A 21,353-nucleotide genomic window follows, 5' to 3' on the forward strand; every position below is an offset into this window, starting at 1 on the left:
GAGAGGCCGACAGGAGCCTTGGGGCTGGGTCACTCAGCTGGCTTAGGTGGGTGAAAAACCATGGGGACATTTCCAAGTGTGCAAGATGCCTTCCCACTCCACCTGGGTCCAGACCCCCGGACCCTGCCGACACAGAACCGAACAGGCCAGTGCACTCCCGCTGCCTCTCAGGCCAGAAACACACCCAGCGCAGACAGGGCTCAGGACTGCTAGGGGAGGCTGTTTACACCAAAAGTGGGTTTGAAACGAGTCATGACAGGCTGCCAGAGGGGGAAGTTTGTGCCAGCAGGGTGGGGCCCAGGGTACTCCCTGCCTGAGGTTCAGTTCCAGCTGGGCCTTGGGCAAGTACCCGAGCCTCCAGGGCTTAGCTTCCCGGCCTGTGAAGCAAAGGCAGCAGATGAGGAAATGACTCAGGCCCCACCAGGGGAAAAGAAGACAGCTAAGCAGACAGGGCTCTGGGCCCTTAAACCCCCTGCTCCAACAGAGCAGCTCTACTTTTATCCACTACAGACATCAAGGCAGGACCATGTATACTTTCATTCGAAGGAAGAGTTCTACTGCCTTAAAAAAAAAAAAAAAAAAAGGTTGGGAAAGTACAACCTCTGTTGCTGGATAAAGTCCACCCTATTCTGACTCCCATGAGCCTGTCACTTCATTGTCCTGCTCCAGAAGATGAGGCAAACAGCCCAGCAATTGTACTTAACTCTTGGCACAGGGTGAGGGGCTTACATGCCTGCCTTGCTTGGCTATAGCTGCCACCAGGCAAGAAAGGAGCACACCGGTAAAAGTGCTGCGTGCAGGTGACAAGTAGAGGGGGGCAGAGCACAGACGACCTTTGGCAGGTGACCTCTCTGAGCCTCTGCTGCCTCTTCAGTCAAGTGGAGGTGATGATGGCACTTCCCTCCCAGGGCTGCTATGACACTCAACAAGAAAATGTAGGTGATGTGAGCACAGTGCCTGGCACACGAGCCCTCAGGACATTATAGGTACATGTGAGTGAGAAAGGACAAGCACACACAACTGCGTGCAACCATCTAGGAGCCCCAGGCACCGGGTGGCCAGGGTGGGCTGCGGGCCACAGCTGCAGCCCATCACACTCACCTGTCGGTGTTGAGGACGGCTTCCACCTCGGGGATGTTGGCCTTGAGAGAGATGGCGCTGAGTTCGTTCAGCTCCTGGTTGTTGAGGAGCAGGTACTTGTTCCTGGAAAAAAAAAAATGGGTCACAGGAGATAAAGGATAAGAAGTGGGGCTGTCAGGTCAGCACTGGGCTAGTGCAGGGAGTTTCTTGCCCATTTCCTGTGGAGAGAGAAAACCTGAGGATCCACCAGGCACCTTCCCCTGTACCTCTCACCTGAACCATCATCTGCAGGAGAAAACTCCCAGGCTACGGAATCTCTCTCTGCCCTAAGCCCCAGCCCCCTGCCTGCCCTGTTCACTAACGAGGCACCTGTCCTGAGCACCCAGGGTTTCCTTTAGCCAACTGAACATTTCTATCTGCTGTCTCCAAGGCACCTGCCCTCAACATGTCCAATCATACTCATAGTTCCTCTCAAGCCTGGCCCTGCTGCTGCAGTGCCACCAGCTGCCACAGTCACAAAAGCAGAGGCCTGGTCAGCTGTGACACTCTTTCCCTCACTTGTCATCTAGGTTTGCCATTGCTGGGTCCTGTGCTCCCAGGTCACCAGGTCCCTAAACAGTCTCCTAGGAACTGAGTCCTCACATAGCACCCAGAATGATCTTCACAAACAGGACTCTGATCCTGTCACTCCAGTTGAAAATGATTCCACAGCTTCCCACTGCTTTTAGAACACAGATGTTCCTTTTTTTAATTGAGACAGAGTCTTGCTCTGTCATGCCAGGCTAGAGGGCAGTGGCATCATCATAACTCAATATAACCTCAAATTCTTGAGCTCAAGCAATCCTGCCTCAGTCTACCAAGTAGCTGGAACTACAGGCACATGCCACCACACCTGGATAATTTTTTCTATTTTTAGTAAAGACAGGGTGTTACTCTTGCTCAGGCCGGTCTCAAATTCCTGAGCTCAAGCAGTCCTTCTACCTCTGCCTCTTGGAGTGCTAGGATTACAGGTGTGAGCTACCAAAACCGGATAGATGCTCCTTGACTTATGAGGACCTTATGTCCCAATAAACCTGTTGTTAAGTTGAAAATATAGTTTAAACTGAAAACGTGTTTAACACACCTAACCTAATGAACATTCTACTTAGCCTAGCCTACCTTGGATGTGCCTGAAACACTTACATTAACCCACAGTTGGGCAAAATCATCTGGCAAACAGACACCATGGGCTGTCCGCCCTTATAACGACAACTGAGTGGCTCACTAGGAGCTGCAGCTCATGGGCCAGCACTGCAAGAGAGTACTGTACTGCCTATCACTAGCCCAGGCACACATCAAAATTCAAAATCCTACTTTTGCATCACTGTCAAGGTGAAAAATCACAAGTCAAATCATCGTAAGTCAGGGACCGTCTATATCAGGGGTCCTCAAACTTTTTAAACAGGGGCCAGTTCACTGTCCCTCAGACCATTGGAGAGTGTGCACTGTGGGCACGGACGAGTCAGCTGCTAAGCAGGACAAGCAGTGGTGGCAAAAACACCCAGAGGGCCGGATAAATGTGCTAGGCGGTCTGTACGTGGCCTGCGGGCCATAGTTTGAGGATGCCTGGTCTATATGGACATTTCAGGCCTGTGAACATATGCCCTGTGCAGCCTCGGCCTGAGCCGAGCCCACATCACTCTGTCATCTGGCCACACTGGCTTCAGGGCCTTTTGCACATGCCAGGGCTTCTGGCTAGAACACTTGGCCTCTCACGCTGCCTGTCCACCCAACTTACTCCTATGAAATGACCCTCATGTGACAAGTCACTCCTGCGGGGGAGAGTTCCCGAGCGCCTTCTGGCCAGTTCTGGACCCTGTCAACTGTCTTCTCACGCCCCACACTCATGTACTCTAACAGACTCTGCTCCTTTCCTCCTCAGTGCCATCTCCATTTGTCACCATACGCTCAGTGGTGGAATCCTCTGATGCCTGGCTGTCCTCATGCCATGCTGTGCCCTTCCTGAGAGCGGGGCCCGTGGTGATTTTCATCATCACTGTAGCCCCAGGGCCTGGCCCAAGAAATGCTCAGATTTAACAGTCTGATGAAAGTTAGGGACCAACATCCTCAGGAAAAAAAGTGTACTTTCATGACCTGTTGGTGCTATTTTGCAGGAAGTTCACATACTTCTGGGAGCCTTTCTACCGCTTTTTGCCAGGGAACCTCTCAAAGAGGATGGTCACATGTGATAGAGAGGGAAGTGGGAAAGTAGAGGACCCTGGGGCCACATCTGTCCCCAGGCACGTTCTGTTAGCTCATATGATGTTTTTTTGTTTTCTTTCTTTTTTTTTTTTGAGACAGAGTCTCACTCTGTTATCTGGGCTAGAGTGCCATGGCGTCAGCCTAGCTCACAGCAACCTGTAGCTCCTGGGCTCAAGCCATCCTCCTGCCTTAGCCTCCCGAGTAGCTGGGACTACAGGTATGCACCACCATGCCTGGCTAATTTTTTCTCTATATATTTTTAGTTGGCCAATTAATTTCTTTCTATTTTTAGTAGAGACAGGATCTTGCTCTTGCTCAGGCTGGTTTCGAACTCCTGACCTTGAGCAATCCTTCCGCTTCAGGCCTTCCAGAGTGCTAGGATTACAGGCATGAGAAACCACGCCTGGCCTCATACGATGTTTTAAGAGAATTTAAACTGACATGTAAAAATCGGGACTTTTCACATAAATCTTAATTTCTGATTTTCCCTGGGAGAAAACAATCAGAAGCTATGTAACAGTGGGCCCAGTTTCCTATACACCCACAGCTTAGGGGAGCCCACCAGTGGTGGCCTTGGCCTGTTGTTCTGGCTCACTAAGGTCCCTTCCCTAGCAATTCGTTTCCCCAGTGCCAACGCCAAGTGTCAGCTGGTCACCCCTCCCCTGCACAACTTTCTTCATAGCAGACAATATACACTTTTCTTACATTCTTTACTGAAGGCTGAAAAATAAAAAATGAGCCAGGTGCGGCGGCTCACATCTGTAATCTTAGCACTCTGGGAGGCCGAGGTGGGCGGATCACTTGAGTTCAGGAGTTCGAGACCAGCCTGAGCAAGACCAAGACCCCGTCTCTACTATAAATAGAAAAAAATTAATTGGCCAACTAAAAATATAAAGAAAAAATTAGCTGGGCATGGTGGTGCATGCCTGTAGTCCCAGCTACTCGGAAGGATGAGGCAGCAGGATTGCTTGAGCCCAGGAGTTTGAGGTTGCTGTGAGCTAGGCTGATGCCACGGCACTCTAGCCCGGGCAACAGAGTGAGACTCTGTCTCAAAAAAACAAAAACAAAACAAAACAAAACAAAAAGACAGCACATCTCCCCGTGGAGGTGAAGAATCCCGCCTACGCAGTAAGTACTCTGCCGGCCTTGCCTGAGATTCCTGCTGGGCCCTGGAACAGCCACGCCTCCATTCCTGCTTCAGAGGACAGCCAAGAGATGTGACTATTCCAGGGGTAATAAGGGGCCAGTCACCCTGTACCGACTTCCCACAGTGGCTGTGAGGGTTAGGGAAAAACCTAACACATTGCCAGGCACAGAGGAGAGGCTGGACAAATGGCAGCTCCTATTGCAGCGTCACGAAGTGCAGTCACAGATGCTAACACTGAGGGACAGTGGGCTTTCAGCAGCTCCAGGTCCTCACTGACCTGAGGTCAATGACCAGACAAGGAAACAGAGGCCTTGGGCTGGCAGCCCAACAATTCTTGCAGGGACATGCTCTACTTACTCGTGGTGGTCGCTGAAGCTCTGGAGAAGCCTCAAAAACTGTATCTTCAAGGTGATATCCTAAAATACATGTGTATTCTCAGTGTTAAAATACGGTACCAACATTCCCATATAAAACAAGGCAGACACTCTGGAGACAGCCTGCTGCTCTGAGTCTCTGTCCTCATGCACAATGAGGACTTTTCTTTAGTCAGAAATCCATTTGTTGACTTCCACATTCTGGCCAACAACAGATTACGCTAATGTGGACCCTTCCTGCTAAAAATACCCAAGCACACTGGATAAAAAATAATCAAAATTCTTTCAAATGTGAAGCTAAGTTCCTAAGAATGAAAGGGAAGTACGCAGGAATGAGAAGTGAAAAAAGAACCAAGTAGGGAGCAGTGAGCCCAGAAGCTGACGCTTGGCAGCTGTGGGTGTGTGGAGCAGAGGAATGTGACTTGGTCACACTACGGTTTGGGCTTTAATGCCCTGCAGAACCCAACAGAGCCTTGGGCCTGCATATGCCTTGTGAAAGGGTTTGAAAGACCCAACCTACTGGCCCAGGGAGTTGGCTTCAAGAAGCCTGGCTTTCCTAGAGCTCTGACGGCAGCTGGAGGGGAGCCTCCCAGGAGCAGCAGAAACCCTGGGCGCACACTACCAGAGCAGCAGGGCCAAGACGTTAAACACAGAAACTGGCCCTGGGACATCTGTACCCTTGAGTACCTGCCAGACAAAAGCAAAAGTGCCCTGTAGAAGTGCTTCCAGGGCTAAGGCTACATAGGTGCTCAAAAAGAAAACAAGCCTCCTGAAGGTGGCCTCTCCATAAACATCACAAAATACAAGGCAACCCTGTACCCTAAGTGTCTGAAGTCCCAAACACAAGCATTAGTACCCATGAGCAAATGAAAGAGACCATAAGAAAGTATGTTACATGTACACCGATCTATTTGAGAAAGAAAAATGAAAAAAAAATTAAAAAAAAAAAAGAAAGTATGTTACAAATGATTAAAGAAATAACATATAACAGAAGGAAGACATCAACATAATGAACAAATATTATGCAGTTTTTCAACAGAGTCAGACAGAATGTCTAGAAATGCAAAATATATTCACTTGAAATTAAAAATTCAAATGGAGCTGGGTATGGTGCCCTATGTTTGTAATCTCAGCTACTTGGGAGGCTGAGGCAGTAGGATTGCTTAAACTCAAGAGCTCAAGGCTGCTGTGAGCTATGATGGTGCCACTGCACTCCAGCCTGGGCAACAGAGTGAGACCTCATCTCTTAAAACAAAAAAACAACAACAAAATGAAGAGGCCAGGAGTGGTGGCTCACACCTGTAATCCCAGCACTTTGGGAAGCTGAGGTGGGAGGATCTCTCGAGGCTAGGAGTTTGAGATCAGCCTGAGCAACACAACAAGATGCTGTATATGCAAGAAACAAAAATAAAATCCCAAAAACAAAAACTCAGATGGAGGGACTAAAGGCAAATCTGATAAGGTCAAAGAAAAAATGGAAAGCAGAAGACAGGGCACTGAACAAAGTCCCCAAATGCAGCACACAGACCAGGTGCCCTGGCACTTTCCCGTTCATGCTGGTGGGTGGGCCTCTGACGGGCTGGGGAGGCTGGTGGGCACAGGAATATTTTCCTCCTTTTGCAAGGAAACAAAAGCTCAGAGATTCAGTGACTTATTCAAGGTCTCCCAACAGGCAGAGTGGCACCAGGCCTTCTGACGCCCAGTTCAGAGCTCTCTCTTGGACACTGAGAGACACAAGGTAGAGGCGAGTCCTTGGCCTCAAAAAACTGAAGCATCCCACAGTACTTTTTTGATGCAGACCCTCAGTCATGTGTGGTTCTAGGAGGCAAACCTAGCATCAGTGGGTGTAAATTACAAAGGGATAGAACATCAAATAAGGAAAAAAACTTTCTGCTAGCTAATGGAGTAGGTGGCTCTGCCTATAGGGAAGCAAAATCCCCATCCCAGTGGTGTACAAGGGGAGTATATGACTTTTTTTTTTTTTTTGAGAGACATGGCCTTGTTCTGACACCTAGACTAAAGTACAGTGGTGTGACCATAGCTCAAACCATGTAGCCTCAAACTCCTGGGCTCTAGCAATCCTCCCGCCTCAGCCTTCCAAGTAGCTGGGACTACAGGTGCACACCACCACACTTGGCCTATTTTTAAATTTCCCTTGTAGAGACAGGGTAATCTTTTTTTTTTTTTTTTTTTTTTTGTGCTGCCATGTGATAGAAGAATGATTTATTAGAACAAATTTCATGACAAATGATATAAAATAACCATTTTCTGAAAGATATCCACGAGACCACCTGAGAACAAATGTACAGTGAAACCTCCGGGAAGCCATATAAGTTACTGATCCCAAGTCACAGGCGGGCGGGGCAGGAACAAAGAACCAACGTGGGAGGAGCACGCATTGGAGGATGAAAGAAAGTGTGCGAGGGCGGGTGTGGGGGGAGGTTCTGGGCCGGGGACAGGGCCACAGGAGCCAGGGCAGGCTGTGGGCGGCCGTGTGGGGCATGCAGGGGGAGACAGGGTAATCTTAAATGGGATTTTTGCATAGGGAGTTTAGCATAGGGTTGGCTCGGACGCTTCCCCAAGGTAGCTTACAATTATGGATTATAAAATATGACTTTTAGCTTCTGCTCTACTCTCAAAGAACAAGAGGTCAAAGGGTCAGCAAGAGGTCTTGAAACAACTACTCCTAGCAAGTCAAGCCCCATCGGTCCCCAGATTCCCTTGCTTACCGGGCTACAGTCACAATTCTGGTTGTGACCATGGAGGACAAGGGCAGATGCTGAGTGCTTCCTCCAAATAAGCTTGTCAAACAAATTATTGAGTCCAGGGATCAGCTTGAACTCTGCAATCATTCTGTGAACCTGGATGGGAAAGGAAGGGAAATGCATTGAGAAAAAAGTGCTTGGAAGATCTAGCAAAGCCTCATGCTCAGCACGTACGACGACGATCTTTAGGACGAAGAAAGCCAACAGTTGACACGGAGTGTTGAGGCTTAAAGAAAACATCCTTACATACCCTACACCCCACTACACACAAATATACTGTTTAACTTTGCTCATTAATACTCACAAAAATCCTACAAGTCATAAAGCATGGTAGGTCCTATCTTAGGAGCATCAGTTTTAGATTCAGATAGCCTTGGGTCAGACTCCCAGCTCCATCATGTGCAAACTTTGTAACCTCAAGAAAGTTTCTTAAGATTTGTTTCCTCATTACATCATTAAAATGAAAATATACCTCATGCTTTACCACTGGGATAAATTTCAACTGGAAGCAAGATGCAATTATTAAAAGCTGAAACTCTAAGATCTCCTAGAAAAATCTATGCAAAGACTTCAAAAAAATGATCTAACCTGGTAAAGCCTTTCTGAAAGATTATACTAAGCCCAGAAGCTAAAAAAGATGATTTTTGATTTTGCCAAACAAATCTTTTAAAACTGATCATGGCAAAACTCACAATAAACAAAGTCACAAGTCACATATGACAAATGGAGAACATACATCGGCAACTCATGCCACAGGCCAAAAGCTAATTTCCTCTATGGAGAGTCCTACACATCTCTGAAACAAAAAGATCAACCCTACAGAAAAAAAAAAACCAGACAAAGGCTATAGAAAGTAAAACAGAAAAGGCTCTTAAATATATGAAAATAGCTCAACCTCACTTGCACTATTAAGAAAAAGTCAAATCCCAACCAATTTTTCACTTTTTTAGATAGGCAAAGATGGCAAAGTGTTATAGTACCATGTTGGTGAGTGACCTGGGCACCAAGCACATCGCACATGCTGGGGGGAGGGCATCCTGGTGCTACAGGGAGGACACTTGCACAGAATCCCCCCAAAATAACAAATCCACATGCCCTTTGACCAGAAATTCCACTTTTAGGAATTTATTGTCAGACAGACCCATATAAATCTAAATGGCATACATTTACAATACTACTCAAAGCAGCATTATTTGTAATACCAAAAAACAGACATAAGCTACACTTCCATCATTGGGGATTAGTTATATAAATTATAGTACATCCACTCAAAGGGATATAAGGCACCAGCAAAAAAAAAAAAGTCTTTTACATGTAGTGAATTGAATAATCCTTAAGATACAAGAAAGTGTGTACATGCTATTATTACTGATTGTATAAAAAAGAGGAATATATGTGCTTTTATAAGCATAAAATGTCTCTAGAAGGATATACTAATAGCTGGTAAAATTAGTTGCTTCATGTAAGAATGCTGACAATCAAAGGAGAGAGAGGCTTCACTGAGGCTAATTTATTAATATATCTTTTAAAATAGAACTATGGGGCCAGGCAGTGGCTCACGCCTGTAATCTCAGCACTTTGGGAGGCCAGGAGTTTAAGACCTGCCCAGACAACATAGTGAGACCTTGTCTCTATAAAAAAAAATTTAAAAATAAGCTGGGCATGGCGGTGCGCATCTGTAGCCCCAGCTACTAGGGAGGCTGAGGCGGGAGGATTGCTAGAGTCCAGAAGTGTGTTGCTGCAGTGAGCTATGCTCATGCCACTGTACTTTAGTCTGGGTGTCAGAGCAAGACCCTGTCTCTGCAGCCTCCATGCCCACAGACCTCTTCTTTGGACACAGAAGTCATAGCCTCTGGTCAGTGTTAGACACATATGCAGCCCAGAATCTGTTAGACCAAGGGCTAACACAAAATGATGTCTGTTCCACTGCTCATCCCTTTACTAAAACCCAGCTTGGGTCTACTTTGCCCTGCTTTTACTGAGGTGGGGAGAGGGGGTTGATATCTATGGCGGTCACCAAGCTATGTGCCTTGCTGTCTCACTCCAAAGAACTCTAAGCCAGGCCCAGGTCATAGTTAGAAAACTATGACATAGTTAGAAAACATTACAATGACCCTGAAAGGTCATCTAGTCCAACTGCCTCACTGCACAGACCAGAAACCCAGGCTCAAGGAGACCAGGGGTGTCACACAACTGGGAAAGGGGGTCCTTCTTAAGCTGATTTGGGTCTGACTCTGGGTTCAGACCAGTGCTTAGGTTTGAGGTTTCTACTATGCTATTTCCCTTTTCTCTTGAAAATACCAGCTTCTTTACCTATAGGACAAATTTTATTTGTCAGATGCATGTCTCCTACTCTCAGGTCCAGCCCCTTGTCTGATCTAGAGCAGGACTGAGGTGAAGCAGGTAAGAGGGCAGAACGAGGGACCACTCTACCTGGGGGGCAGTGGGCAGGAGCTCGGCTTTGGAGGCAGACACCCCCAGGCTCACAAGGGAGCTCTGTGACCCTGGGCAATGTTCTTCTTTGAGTCTGAGTCCCCTGACAGAAAAAAGTGTGTGTGTGTGTGTGTGGGGAGGATAATAGAGCTATTGAAAGGGTTCAGTGAAGTAATGAGGAAGCAGCCCAGGGCAGTTAAAAAAAAAAAAAAGCAATTGCTTTATCGATTATCTTCACGAGGACCAGAGCGATGAAACTTACAGCACTTAGGGAGCCTTTCCAGTCTTGATATTTCAATTTGGCTAAGACTGGTCAGAGAACGTGGCCCAACTGCACACTAACAGGATCACTGTAAGGAGGAAGCCTTCTGTGAGGCCTGGCCAAGCAAACCCTTCCCCTTGCTCCGGGTCTAGGCAGGGTGTATGAATCCACGTCCCCATCCTGCCTGGCACACAGTAGGAACTCAGTAGCTGCTAACTGTGCAAACGAGAATGTACCGGTAAGACACTAGTTCTTGGTGGGGCAGGATTCCAAGGCCACTGAAGGTTCATTCCCAAGGAAGCAGCACTGTAATCCCACAGATTAAAGACCACAATGTCTCATAGCAACTTGGCAAGAGGAAGGCTCAAGGAACAGGGAACTTTTTGTGAGGGGACAGAGAGAGGAGGCAGGGTAGCAGAGTCCAAATCCTGGCTTTGCCCAGCCCTGGCCAGTGAGAGCACAACCCATTTCTGTACCCTGGTTTTCTCAAGCATCAGGTGCGGGGATGGAGGTCACCACCTGTTGTATAAATTACCAAATACCTGAAAATTCAAATATGAATAACTGTGAAAGTACCTCTAAAAGCACTCAATACGTGGAAGCTGTGCCTACTGCTGTTATTACTATTATTTTTTTTAATAATATGTTCCATAATGAAGGAAGGGATGTCAGTGTGGGATCTCACCCAGTGTCTTGGTTTTAAATACCAACAATTTGCTGAGGACTCTCAAAGAGACACCTCCAGCCCTGAGCCTGCCCCTCTACTCCTGACCACCAGTCTTGAGCATCTCAATAAATGGCAAATCCATTCCTCTACATGCTTAAGCCAAAAACCTTGGGAGTCATCCTTAACTCTTCTCTATCTTATGTCTATGGTCAAACCATCAGCAAATCTTACCTGTTCTACTTTCAGGATGTGTCCAGAATGCAACCGCTTCCCACCACTCCCACTGCCATGTGCCATTCCTAGCTACTATCATCTCTCAGCTCCTCGACGAGGGCTCCTAATGGTCTCTGTACTCCCATCCCTGCTCTCCAGACTTTCAGAGAGCAGCCAGAGGGATGACTTCCCACTTTGCTGAGAGAAAAAACCAAAGTCTTTAAAATGGCCTCTGACAGCTAGGTGGGATCTGGTCTCTGGGAGCCCTCAGCCCCCCTCGCCTCACTGCTTGGTCCAGCCCACCAGCCCAGACTCTTCACTGCTCTACCCTGACAGCAGGCACACTCCCACCACAGGGGCACTGCTCCCTCTACCTGGTGGCTGCCTTAGATCGCAGCACATCTGGCTCCCTCACTTTCCTCGGGACATTTTCAAGCCAAATATCGTCTTTTCAGTGACTCTTTTCCTGGCTCTTTTGCAAAAGTGTTCATTTGTAAAATGGGGACAACTGATCCAGTGTGACTCAGAAGGACTGCTGAGCTCCCAACCTGTCCTCCCTGGAAGTCCCTCATCCCACCATGCCTGGTTTCCTCCCTAGGACAGCAATATAGTCAGCAGGAGGGGCCACCTCGCACCAGTCTTGAGGATCGCTGTCCTCTTTCTCCCACTGCAGGTTATGGGACCTTGCTCCTCCCTCCTGGAACTGCTTCACGGCTCAAGGGACTCCAGCACATCTGGATTTGCCCTACCACCCTAAGCCTGCATCAGATTGGCAACTCCTCCTGCACGTCCACACAGCCAGTCTTGACAGGCATCAGCTCTCTAGTTCTTCGCATCACCGAGGCAGGCTGCCTGCTCCCCCCATCCACCACCGCTGTCCAGAAACACTGCTCACAGCAAGGAAGGGTGGAAAGACTCAGCTCTGGAATCAGCCTGGTTTCCTTACATGTGAAACAGGAAAAACGAAACCCACCCCTACACTTGGCTGGGCCAGAGCAAGAGCCATTCTGAGAGAAACCCAATGGAGCACCTGGAGGCTTTGCTCCTGGCTCCCCGTCCTGAGACGTTGGAGAGGGGCCCACCTGGTTTCGCTGACGCCCCATCAGCAGCACGCACAGGACATAGAGCACTTCCAGTTTGTACATGATCTCGTGCATGATCTTCATTGACTGGGGCAGCTGGGTCCTAGTTGAAGTGTGAGGCAGACCATTCTCTTCCGAAGCCCCTGGAGGCGGGAACACAATGGAGGCTGAAACAGCAGCCACCGGGAGAGAAGTGTGAGTCACAGCTTGTGAGGAAGTGTGTTTCTGCCCATCAAATCTGTTGTCAACAAACGTGAGGTAACATTGCCATTAGGCTGGGCCCTGAGCCTGCGACAGAGACTCTGAAAGCTGTGAAACTCTCTCCAAACCCCCAGGAGCCAGGCAAGCTTAGAAACCAACTTCAACATAAAGTAAAACTGTTCTGACACAGCCAATACAGTAACATAATCCATGCCCTCCCCGCTTACTCCTTTCTCCTGTCACCAACCAGCCCCCAGGGAGTGCCCAGACAGATGTCTGGCAGCAAACTGTGTGGAACTCTCTTCAGGTCACAAATGACTCTGATTACTTGGTCATCTTGCCTAGATTCCATGAGGGTCGGACACTGTTGAAAGCCTGAGAGGGATCTTTTTTGAAGAATTTTCCCTCCAGTTTTCAAAGAAGAACCTAAAGTTTTCTAAGGTTCAACTTCTAAAGCAGACTGGGTGTTGCAACTAACACTAGTCATGCAGATAACGCAGTATCTATTAGCAGATTTTCATCTTATCCAGTCTCGTTATTACTAATAGCAACAGGTAAGTAACATTTATGGGACACTTGACATGTGTCAGGCATCATATTCTGAGCTTTACATAATCCATCTCCTTTATCACCCACTTAATGAAAAAGTCCCAATATTAGTTGACTTCTCTGTACTTCTGTATCCATCCCTCATCTGTAAGGCAGTGATAATGACAAAAGTACCTACGTCTCAATGTTGTGAGGATTAGAGGAATATGTAGAACAATGCCCAGTGCATGTACAACAGGTATGTTAAATAGAAGTAAAAAACTAAGTTTTTCTGCTAATGCATGCTTACTACTTGGTTTTCTTCTTTCTAATCTGGAAGTTCTCAATGGCAACTACAGTGGCAGTGGGTAAAGACTTAGGAAAAACTTACTGGAGAAAATCTAATTTAAAAAATTCTATCTATTCACATATTTTCCTGCACCTTGGCAGAAAAAATATAATTACTTAATTTCCACATTGGGACTCCTTGGCCCAGCTCCCAGAACAGTTAAGAGTCAACTGATTTGTGGAGCGAATACAAAGAACTCTGATGCAGAATCCCGCCTCTGCCATCCATTTGCTGGGTAATCAGCTGTACCTCAGTGTCCTCAGCAACTAGCTCACGGGGCTCTAGGGAAGACGGCTCTAGGGATGTCTACAGCAGGGGCAGGTGCAGGGTGTGGCACACAAGCCCTCCTCAGTAATGAGCACCTGAGGAGAAGGAGACACAGGCAGCTCGACTCTTCCCCAAGTCACTGCCAACTTTTGATGCCTGGGTTACAAAGGCCTGACAAACACTCTGGGATAAATATTTTCAAGAAATATCTAAAGCAAGCCGGGCGCGGTGGCTCACGCCTGTAATCCTAGCTCTCTGGGAGGCTGAGGCGGGCGGATTGCTCAAGGTCAGGAGTTCAAAACCAGCCTGAGCAAGAGCGAGACCCCGTCTCTACTATAAATAGAAAGAAACTAATTGGCCAACTGATATATATATAAAAAAATTAGCCGGGCATGGTGGCGCATGCCTGTAGTCCCAGCTACTCGGGAGGCTGAGACAGAAGGATCGCTCGAGCCCAGGAGTTTGAGGTTGCTGTGAGCTAGGCTGACGCCACGGCACTCACTCTAGCCTGGGCAACAAAGCGAGACTCTGTCTCAAAAAAAAAAAAAAAAAAAAAAAAAAGAAATATCTAAAGCAATGCCCAGAGCTTAGCAACAAGGTCATTCCTAAGGATGACATGAAAACTAGCTCAAGAGGCCTATGCTTCCCTCCACGTCTCTTCAGCTCTACAATAACTGATGAGTGTGGTCACCACTCTCTGTATGTCTGCACTGTACTCTGCTTTCTGGGGCTGGATTCATACTCATTCTTTTGTTAAAAAACTGCTTTGAGCTACAATTCACATACCAGGCAACTCACTCATTTAATCACAGAAAGGCAGTGGTTTGTAGTATATTTACGGAGTTGTAAAGAGTTGGAGCCATCACTCCAAAAAGACATCTTGTACTTGTTGGCACTGTAGTAGTCAATGCAGTCATTCCCTACTTCTTACCAAACCCCTCAGCCCCAGGCAACCACTAAACTACTTTCTGTCTCTATGGAACTGCCTATTCGGGACACTTCATATAAATGAGCTTATAGAATACATGGCCTTTTATGACTGTTTCTTTCACCTAATACGATGTTTTCAAGGCTTATCCAATGTGGTAGCCTGTACTGACATTTCATTTTTTAATTGCTAAACAATATTCTATTGTATCAATATACCACATTTTGTTTATTCATTAATCACCTGATGGACATTTGGGTTGTTTACATATTATGGCTAATATGAATATGCTACAATGAACATTCGTGAACAATTTTTTGTGTAAACATACATTTTCACTTCTCTTGGTTATATACCTAAGGAGTAGAATTTCTGAGCCATATGGAAACTTTTGAGGAATTGCCAGACTGTTTTCCAAAGTGGCTGCACCATTTCACACGCCTACTAACAGTGAATGAGGGTTCCCTTGCCAACACTTGTTATGTCTTTTCAATGATAACCATTCTACTGAGTATGAAGTGGTACATCTCACTGTGGTTTTGATTTGCATTTCTCCGACAGCTAATGATGTTGAGCATCTTTTCATATACTTGATGATTTTCATATAACTGATGATTTGTATCTTTTTTTGAGAAATGTCTATTCAGACCCTTTGCCCATATTTCGAAATGGCTTGTTTTCTTTTATTATTGAGCTATAGGCATTCTCTATATTATCTAGATACATGTCCCTTATTAGTTACATGGTTTGCAAAAATGTCTGCCTCTCCCACACCCCAAAATTTCTCCCACTCTGTGGGTTCTCTTTTAATTTTCTTGCCGATGTCTTCTGAAGCACAAAAGCAGTCTAATTTAACTATTATTGATTGCTTGTGCTTTAAATGTCATGTCTATGAAACCGTTGTCACATCCAAGGTCACGATTTATCCTTAGGTTTTCTTCTAAGGGTTTAAGAGGTTTAGCTCTTACAGTTAAGTCTTTAATCCTTTTGAGTTAATTTTTGTATATGATGTGAGGTAGGAGACCCAATTTCTTCTGCATTTCTTTCCAATATCCATCCAGTGGTCCCAGCACTATTTGTTGAAAACACTATTGTTTCCCCAACTTGATGGTCTTGGTACCCACTGAAAATCAATTGATCATATGCATGAGGGTTTATTTCTGACTTCTCAATAGCATTCCACTGATCTATACGTCTATCCTTAGGCTAGTAGCACAGTATCTTGATTATTGCAGCTTTACATTAAGTTTTCAAATCAGGAAGTGTGTTTTCAAGATCATTTTTGCTATTCTGGATCCCTTGCATTTCCATATGAATTTTAGGATCGGCTAGTTCAGTTCTGCAAAGTCAGCTGGGATTTTCAATAGAGATTGTGTTGAATCTGCAGATTGGTCTGCAGATTAAGATGAGGAACATTACTATCTTAATATTAATCTTTCAATTCAAGGACATGGGATGGCTGTACATTTATTTAGGTCTTTTTTAATTTCTTTCAATGATGTTTTATATTTTCAGAGTATAAGTTATACATATCTTGTTCAATTTATTCCTAAGTATTTTAATCTTTTTGGTGCTACTGTAAATGAAACTGTAATTTCATTTTTGGTTTGTTGATTGCTACCATTTATTTATTTTGAAGCCAGTCAAATTTAGCAGTGAGGGGTTGTACACCAACTTTAGTGACACTAACATTAGTAAGTTCCACTACCATCAGAGTAGCCTACAATTTATTTTTAAATATTAATCTTGTATCCTGAAGCTTTTAATCCATTTATTAGTTTAGTGGTTTTTTAGTGGATTCTTTAGGTTTTTCTATATACAAGATCATGTCATCTGTGAATAGAGATAGTTTTACTTCTTCCTTTCTAATCGATGCCTTTCATTTTTTTGCCTAAGCACACTTAGCTAGAACCTCCAGTACAAAGCTGAATAGAAGTGGCAAAAGCACACATACTTGTCTTGTTCCTGATCTTAGTGCTGAGAAGCTTTCATTTGTTTTCATTAGGTATGATGTTAGCTGTCTTTTTTATTTTGGTAGATGCCCCTCACCTCTTTTTTTTTTTTTTTTTTTTGAGACAGTCTCACTCTGTTGCCCTGGCTAGAGTACAGTGGCATCATCATAGCTCATGACAACCTCAAACTTCTGGGCTCAAGAGATCCTCCTGCCTCAGATTCTCAAGTAGCTGGTACTCTAGGCACATGCCACCATACCCAGTTAATTTTTCTATTTTTTGTAGAGACAGGGTCTCCAACTCCTGGCCTCAAGTAATTCTCCTAACTCAGCCTCCCAGAGTGCTAGGATTACAGGTGTGAGCCACCGTGCCCGGCCTGTAGATGCCCTTTAAGAGGTTGAGGAAGTTTGCTTCTATGCCAGGTCTGTTGAGTGTTTTCATTATGAAGGAGTGTTGGATTTTGTCAAATGCTTTTTCTTCATCTAGTGAAATGATCATGTGGTTTTTGTCCTACATTCTATTGTTATGGTGTATTACATAAATTGATTTTCATATTAAACCAACCTTGCATAAAACCCATTTGGTAATGGTGATTAATCGTTCTCATATGTTGCCATATTCAGTTTGCTAGTATTTTGTTGAGGATTTATGCATCTATATTCATAAGAGATACTGGTCTATAATTTTGTTTTCTGTGGTATCTTTGATTTTGGTATCAGGGTAATACTGACCTCATAGAAATGAAATGGTAAGTATTCTCTCCTCTTATATTTTACAGAAGAGTCTAGAAACATTTGGTATTAATTCTTTAAACATTTGGTAGAATTCACCAGTGAAGCCATGTGGACCAGGGCTTTTCTTTGTGGGTAGTTTCATTACTAATTCAATCTCATTACTTATTATAGGTCTATTCAGATTTCCTATTTCTTGAGTCTGCTGCAGTAGTTTGTGTCTTTCTTGTAATTTGTCCATTTCATCTAGGTTATCTAATTTATTGGCATACACTGTTTATAGTATTCCCTTAGAGTCCTTTTTATCTTTGTAAGGTTCATTGTAATATATCTTCTTTCATTCCTGTTTTTAGTAATTTGAGCCTTTTCTCTTTTTTGGTCAGTGTGGCTAAAAGTTTGTCAGTTTTGTTGATCTTTTCAAACAACCAACTATGGTTTTATGGATTTTCTCTATTGTTTTTCTATTCTCTATTTCACCAATTTCCACTCTAATACTAGTATTTCCTTCCATCTGCTTGCTTTGAGCTTAGTTTGTTCTTTTTCCAATGATGTAAGGTAGAAGTTTAGGTGACTGAGAGTTTTTAACCACTTTGGTACGGCGCTCACCGGCCACAAAACCTTGCCCACAGCCAGCACTCATAGTCCGCACGAATAGTTTGTGCTGTGCATTGACAACGAATCCCTTTTGCTCTTGTGTGATGAGGAAAGCTTTAAAGCACTGAAAGCTTGTTTTACTTTACAGGCAGCTTTACTTGTAATGTAAATCAGAATAGGTAACATATACATACGTTTTTATTACGTTATTTTAAAATGTCCACAATGTTATTTTGATAAAAGAAAAATTAGAAAAGTCAAATCATGGCTGTCGGCTAAAGTTGACGTTCAGCTGTGCACCCTCGTATCGCGGCTGTTGGCTAAAGTCACTGAGCACGTTCACCTGTGGCTATTGACTATAGTCGTCGCTCAAACTGAAGTGGTTAAAACATAGGTATTTACAGCTATAAATTTCCAAGCATGCTGTAGCTGCATCCTGTAAATTTTGTATATTGTGTCTTCAGTTTCATTTGTCTCAAAATATTTTCTAATTTCCTTTGTGATCTACTGTTTGACCTATTGGTTATTCAGAAGTATATTGCTTAATTTCCACATATTTATGAATTTCTCAAAGTTCTGTTTTTAATTTCTAACTTCACTTCATTGTGACTGAAGGATATACTTTGTACAGCTTTAAAACTTTTAAATTTATTGAGGCTTTTTTGTTATAGCCTTGTATACGGTCTATCATAGAGAATGTTCCATGTGCACTTGAGAAAAATGTGTATTCTGTACTTGTTGGCTACAGTATTCTACAGTTGTCTGTTAGTACCTGTTGGTGTATAGTGTTACCTCCGTCTTCTTTTTTCCTGTTGATCTGCTTAGTTCTATCCATTATTAGAAGTGGTATACCAAGATCTCCAACTACTATTGTTGAATTATTACTCCCACCAAATCTGTTAGGTTTTGCTTCATATATATTTTTGGCTCTGTTGTTGGATGAATATATGTTTATAACTATTATAACTTCTTGACAGATTCACCCTTTCATTATCACAAAATGTAGCTACTTATCTTTGATAACGATTTTGTTTTAAAGTCCCTAAGTACAGCCACTTCAGCTTTCTTGTGGATGCTATTTGCATGATACATCTCTTTCCATCCTTCACTTTCAACCTATTGTACGTTTTAATTGAAAGTGTGTCCCATGTAGGTTGCATGTGACTGGATCTTGTTTTTTTATCCAATATGACAATCTGTATTGAATGACTCGTGAAGTTCATTCACATTTTATGTTATTAAGTTGTATTTACTTTTGCCATTGCATTTTTTGTTTTCTATGTTTCATTTGATTTTCTTTTTTTAAGACTGATGAATTATGCAGGATTTTTGTTCCTCTGTTTCTCATTTAATGTTTATTTTGCATTAAGTGAATATTTTCTAGCATACCACTATAATTCTTTTAATAATTTCTTTTTTTTTCCTGAGACAGGGTCTCACTCTGTTGCCCGGGATAGAGTGCCAGGGTATTGGCCTAACTCATAGCAACCTCAAACTCCTGGGCTCAAGGGATTCTCCTGCCTCAGCCTCCAAAGTAGCTGGGACTACAGGCATGTGCCACCACATCTGGCTAATATTTCTATTTTTTGTAGAGATCAGGTCTCGCCCTTGCTTAGGCTGGTCTTGAACTTATGGCCTCAAGCAATCATCCTGCCTGAGGCACTGGGCCTGGATCTCAGTTTCATTTTTTGAAAGATAGTTTTGCAAGATGTAAGATTCTTGGTTGAGTATTTTTTCTTTCAGCAGTTTGAATATATTACCCCGTTGTCTTCCAGCCTCTGCGTTTTTTTTTTTTTTTTTTTTTTTTGAGACAGTCTTGCTTTGTTGCCCAGGCTAGAGTGAGTGCCGTGGCATCAGCCTAGCTCACAGCAACCTCAAACTCCTGGGTTCAAGCCATCCTCCTGCCTCAGCCTCCCGAGTAACTGGGACTACAGGCATGTGCCACCATGCCCGGCTAATTTTTTCTATATGTATTAGTTGGCCAATTAATTTATTTCTAGTTATAGTAGAGATGGGGTCTCGCTCTTGCTCAGGCTGGTTTCGAACTCCTGACCTCGAACAATCTGCCCGCCTTAGCCTCCCAGAGTGCTAGGATTACAGGCGTGAGCCACCGTGCCCGGCCTGCTTTTTTATTATTATTATTTTGAGACAGAGTCTCACTCTGTTGCCCAGGCTAGAGTGCCATGGCATCAGCTTAGCTCACAGCAACTGTGAACTCTTGGGCTCAAGTGATCCTCCTGCCTCAGCCTCCAGAGTAGCTGGGATTCCAGGCTTGGGCCACCTTATCTGGCTAATTTTTTCTATTTTTAGTAGAGACAGGGTCTTGGTCTTGCTCAGGCTGATTTTGAGCTCCTGCCCTTAAGCAATCCTCCTGCCCTGGCCTCTCAGAGTGTGAGGATTACAGGCATGAGCCACTGCACCTTGCCTGGCCTCTTATTACCAATGAGAAGTCCGTTGTTCATCTAACTGGGATACCCATGGGCATGATGAGCCATTTTTCTCTTGCTACTTTCACCACTTTCTCTTTGTCTTTTAGGAATTTCATTATGATGTGCCTGGGTATAGGTCTCTTTGAATTTTCCTACTTGGATTCTTTGGGTTTCTTGGATATGTACATTAATGTTTTTCATTAAATCTGGGAAGTTTTCAGCACTTTTTGTCCTACTTTCTCTCTCTTATCTACTTCTGGTACTCCTATTATGCCTATCTTGGTGTGCTTAACAGTGTTCCACATTATTCTAAGGCTCTGTATATTTTTCTTTCTTCCCTCTGTTCTTTAGAATGTGTAATCCCTGTTGATCTATCTTTAAGTTTGCCAATTCTTTCTTCTGCCAGTTCAAATCTACTGTTGAGTCCTTCTAGTCAATTTTTCATTTCAATTGCAATACTATCCAACTCCAGAACTTCCATTTGGCTCTTTTTCATATTTCCTATCTTTTTCCTGTCATTCTCTGTTTGATGAGACATTATCATCATAGTGTCCTTTACTTCTTTAAGCATAGTTTAAGTTCTTTTGATCATATTCATAATGGCTGCTTTAAAGTCACTGTTAAATCTGATATCTGGGCCTTCTTATGGGCAATATCTATGGCCTGCTTTTTTTTGTGTATGGGTCATACTTTCCAGTTATTGTGTCTCATAATTTTTGTTAAAAACTGGACATTTTTGGTAATATATTGTAGCAACTCTGACTACTGATTCCCCTTCCTCCTTTCAGAGTTTGTTGTTGTTTGCTTATTTGTTTAATGACTTGGCTAAACTATTTTAGTAATGTCTATTTCCCCTACAGACTGGTGAAGCCTTTGATGATGTGCCTCAGAGTGCAGCCCTGGGCATGCACAGAATCTCCCTGAGATGACATTTAGCAGGACGCTCTTTGACTGGCTTTTTCCATGATCTGTTAAGCTTTTGGCCTCTTCTGGTATGATATCCAGTTGTCAGGCTCCACTACTTGCTGTCTGAATTCTCTTCTGTTTTGGACAATGCTCTGGGGCATAAACTGTTTCAAAGTTTAATTCATTTGAATTCAGGAAGGGGCA

General features: G+C 44.2%; 1 protein-coding gene across 4 annotated transcripts in view; it reads right to left on the reverse strand.

Moving 5' to 3' along the window:
* Positions 1 to 21,353, reverse strand: part of TRPC4AP (transient receptor potential cation channel subfamily C member 4 associated protein) — a 76,299-nt gene that overhangs the window by 6,241 nt on the left and 48,705 nt on the right. For 3 of the 4 annotated variants that reach the window (XM_076011054.1, XM_012754763.2, XM_012754766.3), the window contains 4 exons: positions 12,265 to 12,431; positions 7,572 to 7,703; positions 4,826 to 4,884; positions 1,102 to 1,203 (listed from right to left, as the gene is read on the reverse strand). In XM_076011054.1, coding sequence (XP_075867169.1) covers positions 1,102 to 1,203; positions 4,826 to 4,884; positions 7,572 to 7,703; positions 12,265 to 12,431 — 460 coding nt within the window. The remainder of the gene's footprint in view (positions 1 to 1,101; positions 1,204 to 4,825; positions 4,885 to 7,571; positions 7,704 to 12,264; positions 12,432 to 21,353) is intronic. The other variant, XM_012754764.2, reaches the window with a different exon arrangement.

The sequence above is a fragment of the Microcebus murinus genome, chromosome 16 (assembly GCF_040939455.1).
Source record: "Microcebus murinus isolate Inina chromosome 16, M.murinus_Inina_mat1.0, whole genome shotgun sequence".
NCBI lineage: Eukaryota > Metazoa > Chordata > Mammalia > Primates > Cheirogaleidae > Microcebus > Microcebus murinus.